Source organism: Dipodomys merriami, unplaced genomic scaffold (genome assembly GCF_024711535.1).
Source record: "Dipodomys merriami isolate MVZ:Mamm:240054 unplaced genomic scaffold, mDipMer1.0.p SCAF_6, whole genome shotgun sequence".
Taxonomy (NCBI): domain Eukaryota; kingdom Metazoa; phylum Chordata; class Mammalia; order Rodentia; family Heteromyidae; genus Dipodomys; species Dipodomys merriami.
Window position 1 is genome coordinate 58842852 of NW_027206179.1, and position 13782 is coordinate 58856633.

A 13782-nucleotide genomic window follows, 5' to 3' on the forward strand; every position below is an offset into this window, starting at 1 on the left:
TGGACAAACAAGTTTTATAATGCCTCTTTCAACTCTTTAAGAGTCGATCAATTCAATAGAAACCACTACCTTTATTCCCTTATTTCATGACATGTGGTTATGGCCACATGTCTTTCTAAAAACAAGTGTCATGAGGACACAGGAGAACCATTCAGCAGAAAGTTTGGGAGTGTGGAAGTTCATTGAAAAAGGGGAACATTCAGAAAGCTGTTAGCTGGGAACACTGGTAGAGAGGCAGAACTAACTTTAAATGGAGACAGGGAGCAGGGCAAGGCGTTCTAGACAGAGGGACAAGCAAGGCAGGGAATATGATTGCCCCTATAAGGATTTGAAGAAATAAAAATGAAAAGGAGGGTTATGGGACTGTCCATTCAGAGGCTTAACATGAATGCCAATAGCACCTTTGTAAATTGAATTATGACATTTATCAATGTGACCTGAAAGAAATGATTAAGTGATCATAAATATCATAAAATTGTAAGTACAAACCAAGAATTATTATGGATGAATAGCTTCAGAAACCTCAGCAAGAGCCAAAGGTAGATGTCAATTTAAACAAGCCAGTTAATGAATCGTTGAATGCATTAACCATCAAAACCAAGCTCAGAGATAAGTTGTAACAAGGGCTTCATTTTGCATTGCTTTCCTCTGATCTGCAGTTACTTTGTAAGTAAAACTATCAAAATGTACAGGAATAGCAGAAGACCTAATATTTCTGAAAGCCTTGGCTATTTAGATAGCATGTCAGTGTCCAGGTTTACCTACAGCACTCTGTAAAATGATGAAGGAATGATCCCCTCACTCCATATTTAACAGATGAGTGAACAGAATGAATGGTTCACACAGCCAGCCACAGACAGAGCAGGCACAAAATTTCTGACCACAGTCCTGTGTGCTTTTCTTCCTCACCTCTGACTGTCTGTGTCCACTGCATAGAATTCAGTCCAACACCAATGAGTTATTTTATTCTGCCTCAAGAAGGTAGAAATAGACATACTTTTTATGACCAGGGGAAGAGTTTATATTACCCTTGGATTAACTACAGAATGCTTTTTATGTAAGTCAGACTAAATAGACATCTGTTTTCTACAAACATTCAATTCCATACAAACAGAACATTTTCAGTTTACTTTGAAAGCAAAATACCATGTGTTGTAACTTTACAATGTTTTAAATAAGGTTAGGAATTTAAGTTTATGACACTGAAAATTTCATAAAACTGATGGCTATAAGACCAAGAATTATATACACTACACAAGGGTCCTTAAAAACTCGACAAGCCAGGAGCCAAAGGTAGATATTTCAGCAGAGCAGTGATTGAATCACTGTGTTAGCAATCTAGCGAAGCTAGAAGTGAATTATTGAAGTTTATCACCCTTATTGGTTTGTAACACTCTTATTCAGTATGTGGATAGTTTTTAAAGTAGAACAGCTCAGCCTAACGAAGCCATTTATTGTGCTGGTCCTACGTACTGTCCCTATTGCTCCATTTATTACTTCATTTTGGAACTTTGATTGCTCTATTTTAGATCTAAGAGCATTCTAATGCTATACTGCAACTGTATAAGGGGCTTAGTTTTCGCTTTGTTCTCAGAACCAGGCTAGCTATAAATTTATCTTAGTTCTTTGAAGAAGCCCACTGTAAATTTTCCAGAGGAAAAATGGCGGCAGAGATCCCAGTCCAGGAAAAATAATCTCTTAAAAGCAGAATAACCTTCAGGCTACGTCCTCTTAAACAGGGACTTTCAAACAAGGACGCCTTCAACTTTTATATGTGTTCTATATTTCTCTTCAGGTTTTTGTACCTGTTCTGCTGTCTGTGTGAGGTTTCGCTGTAATGACCCTATTCCTCCCTACACCCATTAAATCCGAGATGAAGTCATGCTGGTCCCCATTCTGCTGTTGTAATAACTTCCAGAACTGTATTCAGATAGCACATCCTGGGTTTCCTCAGGAAAATGAGGCACAGAGATTGAAAATAACATTACTCACCAAAAGAACATCTCAGTTCCATACACTGCCACAGACTGACAAAAATGAATCTTGCAAAGTGAAATGCATTGGACAGTCTCAATTTGGGCTCATTGCATTCAAAACTTGGGGTTCGATTTCAGGCACTGGTTTCATTCAAATTAAATCAAACCTCCCCAGAGGTTCGGCCACCCTCCCTCACCAATTGATAAGATCATTTAGAAGGAAGAGATGCTAAAGATGGGGTGAGCTTGTGGCTCTGTTTCAGTGTCTTACAACATCACCGCCTTTCACCTTTATTATTCAGTGGCTCTGAGTCAAGTGTTGACCACTGTGGCCTGTGAAGCATTACTACGTATCACTGCCAAACGTCTTTGGCTCCCATGGACCAAAGGAGGGGCTCTGGCTAGGCTGGGAGCCAGCAAGGGTAATAGATGTGGAGGTGGCAGAAGTCTGGGTAGAGTCCCAAAGTGTGACATCATCCATCCTGCCTGTACCTAAGGGCTTCTTGACCAGTTCCCCATTAAGAGCTTCCTTTGGGAGTATAGGAACTTCCCAAGAGTGGTTAATTGTGAACCAGAGTGAGCCATAATGGGGAGGTTAACTTGACCAAGCTTATTGTTATTTTTTTTTCTTCTCTCATAAAGTACTAGAAAGAATCTCGTGCCATTTCCCTCGGCCTAATTGTCCTCTTTCTCATTTTATGCCCCTGCTAGACCACCGCTCTTGATAAGGAGAGGCAGGTTTTCCGACGAAGACGCAACCAGGATGTGAGAAACCGGTTCAAGGCCCAACCAGCCCCTCCGGAACTCAACTCGGAATCTGAAGACTACTCCCCCAGCTCCTCCGAGACTGTTCGCTCCCCCAACTCACCCTTTTAATGAGATCCTTTTACTCAAAGTCCTGGCTTAACCCTTTGAGACTCTGAGATTTTTTTTAACCCCCTCCCCCCCAAAAGTTTTTTTTTTTTTCTGTAAAAACAGTTTCATCTGATCTATCTAGCCCTCAATGCCGGAACGGCAGAACAAGAAATGTGTTTTGGGGTACCTTTGTAGCGATTTCCTACCGATAGACATGGCATGTGGTGTTTTGGGAAGATGGTCATTTGCTGCTCATCTGGTCCTCAAAGGGTTAAGGTCAATTTGCATTAAAACACGCACACACACGCACACCACACACACACACACACACACACACACACAGAAGGAATAAGTGTGTTCATCAGTCAAGCTAGGATCTGCAGTATGTAATATAGCATGTGAACCCTCTGAGTACATAGAATTTTATGGTAAACTCTTCCTTGCTGGGGAGTTTTTCAAGCACTATTTCTAAATTTTACTGCAGATCAAGGGGTGTTATGAAGATACCAAAATGTCTAGATAAGAAGGGTATCTAGAATTTTTCTCTTGCTTATCCTTTGCTGTGAGTTTAGAACATGAGATAGGTTTATAACTCCAGCATATATTCAACCCTGTTTCCTAGAACACAGATCCTATAAAGAAAGGGAATTTTTGCTTTAGAAGTATAAAGGACTTCTGTATAATAGAGCTCTCCATCTGGAATGGAGGGAATTGTGTTTCTGGCAGCCTAACCCAAGAAATGGACAGTGCCCCCACCCCCCCGGAATTGTCTCCAGGTCGCCCCAGAAATGCTGCTTTTTACATCTACTGCTGCTGCTAGTACTGGTGCGGACCTATCACAGTTTGTCTCCTACCTGGGGAGCAAAGGTCTGTCTGCTCATGATCAGACATGGACAGGACAGACACAAGCAGTGGGAAAGAGCAATACATCACCAGGTGCTGTGGAGGGCTGGAATTTCAAACAGAAAGAGGGAACATACTTCTGTGCTTTTTATTTATTTTTTTTTACCTACCTTTTTATTCGTGATACTGCAGCCATCAGTGTGAAACCCTTTCAGAGTATGAGGTCCATTCAGAGGAGAGCTGGGGCAAAAAGGAGGCAAGAGGCAAGGGCTTTGTAAGGTGGTTGAGGGGAAATCACAATGAGAACACAATCTAGAATGTTCTAAAAAGGAATTTAAAGAGATAAAACCAATTCTGCCAGCACCTTTAGGTTGTAGTCTCCCAGGAAGAACAGAATAAAACACCTGGAAGACACCCCAGAAGATGAGAATATATATAATGTCACTGTCTTTAGTGTCTTTAGCTGTTCAGGAAGACATACTGTTTTTCTGTCTCTGGGACAAATTCTGTCCAAGGCCCATATTTTCACTCCTGTTATCAAAATTGCCTCTCTAGGGCTGTGTCTCCAGGCTTGAGTTTCTTGTAGAGTATATCAGATTTCAGAATGTGGGGCTGCTGCTTCCTGTTTATTATGGCAGTGCTCAGAAAGTATACAGGGGGTCTAACTCAAATGGCCTCCTAAGGTTTCCTCGCTTTGTAATCCGAGAGACAACAGTAATTGATATCTCATGGAATTTGTGCCTGAATGGTGAAACAGTAACTCATTTTTTCTTCAATTTTTCATGTATTTTAATGTCCAAGAGTCTTGAACAACTTTTCTCAAGTCAGATCTTTCTTTTCCAACTCACATTGGTCTTCAAACCTTAATCTAGGTCCTATATTCATGTAGACTTTTAAAATCATAACCTATCATTCATTACTTTTGCAACACAGACTCCCAAATTGTCTGCTCTTCCACATTAAAAATAAAACAATTATTTAGGGATTTCCCCCTCCCCACTTAGGGATCCAAAAATGGTAACACATAAAAATCAGTTTAGCTACTCAGGAAACTGAGATCTGAGGATCACTGTTCAAAGCCAGCCTGGGCAGGAAAGTATATGAGACTCTTATCTATAATAAACTACTCAAAAAAAGCCAGAAGTAGTGCTGTGGCTCAAGTGGTACAGTGTTCACCTTGAGCAAAAGAAGCTCAGGGACAACACCCAGGCCTAGAGTTCAAGCCCCAGGACTGGCAAAAAGGAAAAACAAATCACAAAGTAGCATAAATCAGCAAATTAAACTGGGTGTTTTTCTTTGTGGGGAAGGGAGATGCAGAACTCCAAGAAGGATGGCGGGTATGTAGATGAGTTCCATAGTAGTGAAAGACACTGAGTTAACTGGAAATTATTACTTTCTCTGGAGCTCAAAAGCAAAGCACCACTCTTAAGGTTAAGGAGTAGCTATACAGTTTAGCTTCAACTCTATACAAACGTAACTATAAAAAAAAAATCTTACGGAGATTCTTTATATAAGTAGAGACCCGCTTATAGTAGATTGACATTTTCCTTCCTCTCTCTGAATGACAACTTTATTCTTGGACATTATATGTGTTGCTCAAGTATCCAGTGTACAAGACCTAAATTGCATAGCTCAGGCCTTTTTCCAGGGACACCTAAGGGAACTCAACAGTGTTTCTCAGCACACTATGCAGTAGCAGCTCAGAAGAATGCAGGACCCATTCAGCATGAGACTCCCAGCACAAAGCTGTAGAATTTGAGTGATCTATGCTGAATAAACAGTGGAATGTGACCTGTCAAGTAGAAATATTGAGTAATCAGATGGAATGCAATGTTTTCCAGCATCCAGCTACCGAGATCTTGAATGTCAGAGATGTACTCAGAGGGTTAACATACAAGCACAAGGCATGCTGATGATGTTGGTGTAGCCAGATTGCTTTGCTTTTAGCCAGTGCTTTCTGATTTTTTTTTTTCTTCAACATTCTTGGGACAGTTCAAGTTTGAAATAATTAAGTGGTGGTGTTCTTTAAAGGATTTCTATAACCAAATTGGTCTTATTTTTATTTCATTTATCATAGAACAAATATGTTACCATGATGGCAGTGTATCTCTGTAATTATCAATTTAATCATTGCCACAAGTGTTTTCATATTTTTTTCAGGTACTTAATATAGCTCTTATGGTGGTGGGCTGGTGATGGGATTGTCTTTCCTTTACTGACTTAGGACAAACCATATGGTATTTTCAAGGGAATTTTAAGATTCATCTTTTCAGTTTGATAGTAGACTAGTTAAGGAAGAAGCTTCATTACTTACATCGTATAAATCATCTCTGTAGGTGAGAACTGTTCATATTAATGAACACATTTTTTTCTCAACATTGTAGCAGAAATCATTTTATTCATCATAATCAATGGGTATGTAATTTGCTCCAGATCATTAGAAGGAAACGTAAGATTTCAGTCATTGAAAATGTTTTTAACCATAGCCCTCATCTAACTTACACGTGGTGCATATTAAAAATAAGCAGAGAAAAAAATGTGAATAAACTACTGAAAATACTTGGTGTTTTGTATTCAATGAAACTTTACCACACCCTCCTTAGCCACCCACATGGGAGGTGGTTAACAGGCCCATCAGATATTGTTGAAAGAAAGCAATATATCCATGAATTAAGGCTGAAATTGCAATCCTTTACCCTTTGAGGCATATTTCAGTTGAAATTTTAAAAAGAAAAGAAAAGAAAAATTGACTTTGAGGGTCATAGAGCTACTATCAGGGCTCAAGAACATTAAATCACAGTTGTTTGCTGGCCAAAGGCATCTGTTAGACAACCCTCTCCCCTGTGTTGAAGAGCAGTTTTGCCAAGGGAGAGCTTTCTTAATATTATTGTGTTGCCCCTAGCCCTTCTCTAGGTAAGGATCTGTCAGCATTTTCATGATAAACTCCTATTCTCAGAGGTTTTTAATTTGACCATGAAAAATGTGCCCCAGGCTGAAGTTTGCTATTTAGGGCCTGAATCAAAGAATGAACTTTCACCTCCCTCTCTTACCAACTTCTTTCCAATTCTTCTGAGAAAAGAACAAAAATAACAACAACAACAAAGCTAGACTATGTCTTACTGATTTCAGAATTTTGGACAGCACCAAGATCCAAAAAGATCCAAAAATTTTAATATAATGAGTTGTTTCGATGTGTTTTTTCTTAATGGGCCATATTCATATATTGCAGCTAACACATTTTCTTACCTTTGTGTGGGGGTATGTGTCAGTTTGTGTGTGTGCATGTGCACACAAGCACATGATACTATGGCATGAGTTCAGGGCCTGGGTGCTGAGCTGTCCCTTAGTTTTTAATCACTCAAGGTTGGCACTCTACCACGTGAGTTATATCTCCACCCCCAAACTTTTGTGGCTAATTGAAGATTAAGAATATCACAGACTTTCCTGCCCAGGCTGGCTTCAAATCATGATCTTCAAGTTTCAGCTTCCTAAGTACCTAGGATTATAGACATGAGCCATCAGTATCTGGCTTTCCTTACATATTTTCTAAGTCATTATTTTTTAAAAAATGCTACATGAATGCTCAGGCACCTAGCTACCCAGGAGGCTGAGATTTGAGGATCACAGTTTGAAGCCAGCCCAGGCAGAAAAGTCTGTGAGACTTTTATCTCCAATTTTATCTCCAACTACTCAGAAAAAGCTGGAAGTAGAGCTGATGCTCACATAGTAGAATAGTAGTCTTATACAAAACCACTCAGGGACAGCACTCCAGCCCTGAGTTAAAGTGGCAGTACTGGCACATATGCAAATACATGTGCATGTGTGCTCTCATGTGCAAGTGTGTGCACGTGTGCACACACACACACACACACACACACACACATGAATTTTTAAACTGGAAATTATTCAGTTCAAAGGACAGCCTTTCCCAAGTGTTGTCTGCCTTTCCCATTAGGAATTGTGGGGAAAATTCTCTAAAATAAACCTTTATTTGGCATGAGGTATAGAAAGTCAGATCCATGCTTCTTCGTTAATAAGGATTTTCTAACTTAATCATTGAATTTCATGATGCCATTCTAGCCTGTCAAGGAAAACAACAATTGAAATCTCTTCCAAATTTAACACTTTTGTCAATTCAGATACAAGGAGGGCATAACATGACACTCCACAGTTTTTTGCTTAGAGGTAAATGAAGCAATGAAACATTTGATCGCTGCAAAAGTGCTTTAAAATTTGGTTCAATGGTGCTTATCCATGAAACAGTTACATATGGAGTCCCTGGACGGCCGGATGGAATCTTTAGTTTGTATGTAATTACATACTGAAGGAGGAGTTGCTTTTAAGCCAGTCTGTTATTTTTCAAATCATCTCAAATATGTAGCCATCCATCCAGTAACATTAAGGGTCATAAACTGGACATTCAGTGTAGAGACTTAGTCTGCCTCTGGTAAGAATGATTTTCTTTTTGTTATTGGTGTCAACATAGGCTTTGGTGATTATTCTTGAATGAGTAGACTATCTACCTGGAAGGTGTTTTGATGAGGAGATTTGTCCCTGGAGAAAAATGAGGAATCTGGGTCCATTCTTTTTCCCTAAAGAAAAAGCAATCTCTAAAACTAAACCATACATGTAAATTTCCTTAGTATTTTAGGGAGGAGGGTCAACTAAACTGAGACCCTTAATGTTGCTCTAATGTAAAACTGTATATTTTTGTCTGTGACATACTTAATTAAGTTAAATTAAGTAATAGTTCTAAAGCCTTCTCTGTTGGTATTTTTTTAAGTAGAATTCTAAGAGCAATGTTAAAGATTCTAATAATGTCAATTCATCCTAACTGAATCAAATGTGGTAAAGAAAAGACCTTGAATTGTTCTCTAGGGACAATTTTTCACTTGCCATTGACATTAATCTTTAGTGTATTCTCAGAGTACATAAGAAGAAATTGAAAATGGTCCAAGGTTAGAGTCATAGACTCAATAACTTTGAAAACATTAATAGGAAATTAATAATAGCTTTTTCCATTCTGACTGAAAGAAAATTATTAAAGGATTAGTTGAGTGTGAAATTAAATAGCATTGTGCTCTTGCATACTAAAAAGGTAGGCTGGGAACTTGATACAGTTAAACAAGTTTCCAAAAGGTTTCAATTTGGTAGGAGAAAAAAATAAATAAATGTTACCTTTGAAAATATTGAATTTATCACTTGCTGCATGGATCAGATGGCATAGGTTAATGTTTGTTTTTCAGAACTCAAATGAAATAATTCTCAAACAATTTGTATCCATGATTAAAGGTGGAATGAGGTCCGGTTTCGTTCCTAACCCTTTTGTTTAAACTAATAAATGTAGGTTAATGTGGAATGAAATCAGCTGTGATATATTATGTTCATTTATCAACTGAGATTTTCTGATGTTGCCTGTTTTTATGTAAAACCTGTCTTAAAGTTAATAAAATAATAGCTCTTAGTGTATAAACTACTACATAATACCCCAAGCTGCTGTGTCCAGTCTTCAGTTCAAATTGCCAGAATGGATGAAATTTCATTTTAGTTCAGTTCATAATTGACACATTGGGTCCACGAAGGAATAGCCCAGCTGTGTTCTCGAGGGGAATTCTCTCTGTGTAAGGCTTTAAAAATTAGTCATGCAGTCAGAATGTAGCTTTCCCACATGTCCTCATCACACAGTGTGTATTTCATGAGCATAATTCAAAAACAACTATTCCAAAAATGTCCCTTTTCATATATTACCTTCCTTCCCTGGGCCAGTGACTTGAATATACACAATGAAACACCATCCAGCCCTATTTTATTCTTCAACCTAAATGTGTAAGCTCCCTCAGAGAAGTGTTTAAGCCACTAGCTTGTAATTAGCTGCCATTTTTTATTGTAAGTTCCCATTAGGCATTCCACAAGCAGTATTGACCTCAGAGAAAATTGCAAAACTGCACCATGGCATAAAGTTGTTTTGTTTTGGGGGTTTTACTTTTTCCTTTCTTACTGAGCATTTCGATGCTAGGAGATTGGAAAGGCAGCCAATGAGAGGGACTGCAGGTCCCGTGGTGTCTTATGAAAGTGCCAGATTATCTCCAAGCAGTTGTAAAATTAGCAGTCACCTCCCCTACCATCCCCAGCCTGCTGATATGCTTACTGTGATATCATTAGGTCCTTTCTACTTTTTGAACAACTATTGCAAAAACAATCGCCATCATGACTGCTTTCTAAGGGCCAATCCCTTGTTTGGTGAGGCTAGTAATCTCACCAAACACCTGCCAGAGGGAAAATGGGCTTTGTCTCACTACTCTGAGGTTGAAGATGTTCAAACTGGCACATAGGGGAACTAGGAAGGAAAGCCCTTCCACTAGTCCAGGCCATTTGGACTGAGAGCTAGAAATGGGGTGCATGCTATGCACACAGAAGGCAAACAGAGGTAAATACATGGGTTATAACAAACAGGTATGCAAGTATCCTGGACATTTTCTTTGAATATCTTCTAAATGGAAGGAAGGTTTTGTCCTGACTTAAGAGGTAGCTTGCTCCCCCCACCCCATCTCCAGGAGGGAGCGTGAAGCAGAGACAAGTCACACCCAGCCAGCTGGAACAGCCAAATCTACGCTGGCCATCAGCACTGTGACAGATGTCCCAGCCAGCTTGCCTGCACTTCCAAATCATTCATTCAAATGTTTCTTGAGTGAGTGCCAAAACCATGCAAGGCAAGCACTTCATTTGGGTTTAGAAAAGAAAAAAAAGGAAATTGAGTTGTCCACTTTTGTGTTGACTATGCGTCAGAAAATTAGAAAGACTAGAAAATACCTTGAACTAGAAAGTATGCCATATATTGAGAATCTTAGTTCAGGTTTCACATGGCCAATACATGCACACCTAGCAAACCTTGTATGTGTATTGAGACTCTGATTCTTGGACTTGAGGATGTATGTTTGCCATCTGCCTTTGTGATGGTACACACACCCCATCGTCTGCTTGGCTTGGCTCCTGGGCTCTGAGGTAGAAGGTCTCACAGAGGCCTCTTTACCATCTGTAATTAACATGAGACTTTAATCTCGTATCAGACACCAACACCACATTGCCATCCTACATTACCTTAGGACCTACTATGATCTACCTAGTGCAAGCGAAGAAAAACAAGACATAATTCTCGCCCTTAAGAATCTCATTCAAGTGAGAAATCTTCCTATTCAGAAGGTCCATGGGGGTGGAGAGCCTGATTTATCACTCACAGATGGCCAAATACCAGCTCGTCAGGGGCACAGCAACCCTACCAGCCTGAGACTGGCCCTCTCCACATGTGTAGCCAAGGGTAGGCTGTCTAAAAACCAGCCATCAGTCACATGCAAATACATTTATGGCCTGCTCTATTACATCCTTTAAAAAAATCCTGGAAGGAGAAAGGAAAGAAAGGAAAGGAAAGGAAAGGAAAGGAAAGGAAAGGAAAGGAAAGGAAAGGAAAGGAAAGGAAAGGAAAGGAAAGGAAAGGAAAGGAAAGGAAAGGAAAGGAAAGGAAAGGAAAGGAAAGGAAAGGAAAGGAAAGGAAAGGAAAGGAAAGGAAAGGAAAGGAAAGGCGAAGACAAAAATAAAGGCTAATAAAAGCAAAGTTGACCCAGTCTTAAAACCTGGTATATCATTTAGAGGGTTTAAAAGGAAAGGAAATATTAGTCTCTTAATATGTATTCCTCAAAGCCAGCCCTGGGAGCTACACTGTAGGAATACTACAGCATACCTTGTAAAGATTTAACAAAATTCTAAGTCTCTTCCACATTCTTCTTCCAGGAAATTTTTTTTTCTCAAGATAGGGTGAATAATAAGAAGGTACTACTAGTAGAGCCATCAATGCATCTTTGTCAGAAACCAGAGGTGGAACATTTCCCAAGAAGCTTCTGATTCTCTGGGCCTTCTCTCAGGACTTATTTCTTTACTCCTATCCCTAGAGTATGAACCTGCACTACTGGAGGGAATTTCAACCTGGGGGTGGGACACATCCTTTGTACTATCTGCTATCTAGGGAAAACCATCTATTCCCACTTCCTGCAAGTTCCTATCAATGTACTCTTCTCTCTGTTGGACCCTAGGTGGGGAGTAGGGGTAGACACAAACCATCTGTGAGTACTACCTGGCTCATGTCCACAGCCCCAGGGGGAAACAAAGATCCAGCATGATCAAGGATGTGATATATCAGGCACTAGATGGGACAATTGGGGATGGCTTTGTAAATCCAACTAAGGTGGGATACTTAGAAGAACTTTCCTGGAAAAAGAGCCTGCATTCATTTGCTTTCAGTTGCTAATAACTCAAGACCTCTGGATACATTTACAGAGAAAGAAGAGGGCATTTCAGCTCATAGTTCTGAGGTTCAAGATCAAGGCTCAAGGCACTCCATCTAGTGATGGCCTCACTGGCAGAGCCGTGATGTAGCTCAGGGCACTGCAAGAAGTGCACGTGTGTGTGTGTGTGTGTGTGTGTGTGTGTGTGTGTGTGTGTGTGTGGTTTGTGTCTGTGTCAGTTTGTGCACATGTGCATGGTATGAGCTGGTCTCTCTCCTTATTGGATCCTGGTGATTATTTTCACCAGGATTTAATCATGGGGGTCTCCCCTATTGACCTCATCTAATTCTAATCACCTCCATGTCTCCACCTCTAAACATTACAGCTAGATTAAGTTTCCGCTCTCTTACTACCTCACAATGGGGATTAAATTTCAACCTCAGAAGCCTTGGGGAACACACTTCCACTAGAGCAGAGCCCTTGAGTCAGAGGCTGAAGGACAAGGAGGAATTAGCCAAGAGAAATAGGAGGAAGGCATTCAAGACCATGGGAATTGTCTGTGCAAACACTCAGAGAAGATGGAAGTCCTCAGCATCTGTGGGAGGGAGGCCTAAGGTCAGTCCCAGGGGGGCTAGGAGCCAGCCTAGGGAGCTGGGCCTCACAAAGCCTCAGCCCAGAAGTGAGGACCAGCCCATCTCCTAGCTGTGTGAATGTGCTGGCTAAGCAGCCAAATGAAAGCGTCCTAGACGGTGGGTCCCAGGGGTGGTGAAGGAAGAAGTGGAGCAGGGTGGACAACATTTGAGGGAATAACAGAGACCCCAGAACTCTCTTGGATCCCAGTTGTTCCCAATAGCAATAGCAGACTGCAGTCTCCCTGTGCAAACAAAGGATCTGGCCATATGCTAATCCTTTCCTGTAACAGGGGAATCTGCAGTTCACAAAGCTTATCAGCTCTCTGCTCCCAGGGGGAAAAAATTTCATTCTTCTGTGTTGCTTCTCTTTGCTCTGCAAAAAGAAAAAAAAAAAAAGAAAAGAAATCCACTGACCCTGAAAATAGCACTCTCCTGCCTTCTTCCTGGACAAATCCACATTGTCACCTTTCTCTTACAGCAGGGTGATAATTAATGTTCCACCCAAGAGAGGTTTTGTTATTCCATCAGAATTACCTATTAATTTGCTGGATTCTTCTGATTAAGCGGTGAACTTGTCAGCGCAGACTCGTCGCTCAGAATGTGAAATATCCTTTCCTTTTCAACAGGTAAATCAAGGTCTCCAGCAAGGCAGACATTTTCAATTTCCTCTCTTGACATGGTCCCCTCCGTTCTCACTCTGTGGATGTTCCATCTTCTAATAACATTTTCTAAGCTGGCTGCTATCTCACCCAGCAAGCAATTTTTACTTCATAGAAAGTGTCTATTGTTTTGACCTATTTTATAGAGGAAAGGAAATTTCCTCACTGCTTTCTTACTTTGGAAAACCAAAAATTCCTGCTTGGGAGGAAATGCCTCCAACACAGGCATTTGCTGATTTGCTCAAAGGGCATCCTGGGCCCACTGGATTTGTAGCTCGTACCTCTGGTGTGCTTTTCTGCACAAATGTTGCCATGATGGATGTGTGGCTTCATCCTGCTGCACTCACGAGGCTCACTGACAAGAGATGTTTTGCCCAGATAAGGATCCCCAAAGACCACCAAGGACCCGATTCCGATGCAAGCACATGAGAGTCATTTATTGCAAGCTCAAACCTGGACTCACAACCGTCACCGATGCAGCAGGTCAGAGTTGAGAGTCCTGACTTCCAGTTTAGCAGGGTTTTTATTGTGGTTACAGCAA

The 13782-nt window shown here is 40.5% G+C and overlaps 1 protein-coding gene across 4 annotated transcripts in view; it reads left to right on the top strand.

Moving 5' to 3' along the window:
• The window catches only part of Dclk1 (doublecortin like kinase 1), a 348060-nt gene extending 338894 nt beyond the window's left edge, over positions 1-9166 (top strand). For 2 of the 4 annotated variants that reach the window (XM_070002969.1, XM_070002972.1), the window contains one exon: positions 2688-9166. In XM_070002969.1, coding sequence (XP_069859070.1) covers positions 2688-2852 — 165 coding nt within the window. In that variant the 3' untranslated portion in view covers positions 2853-9166. Of the gene's footprint in view, positions 1-2676 lie in introns of all 4 variants that reach the window. The other 2 variants (XM_070002971.1, XM_070002970.1) reach the window with 2 other exon arrangements.
• The last annotated feature ends 4616 nt before the right edge of the window (positions 9167-13782 follow it).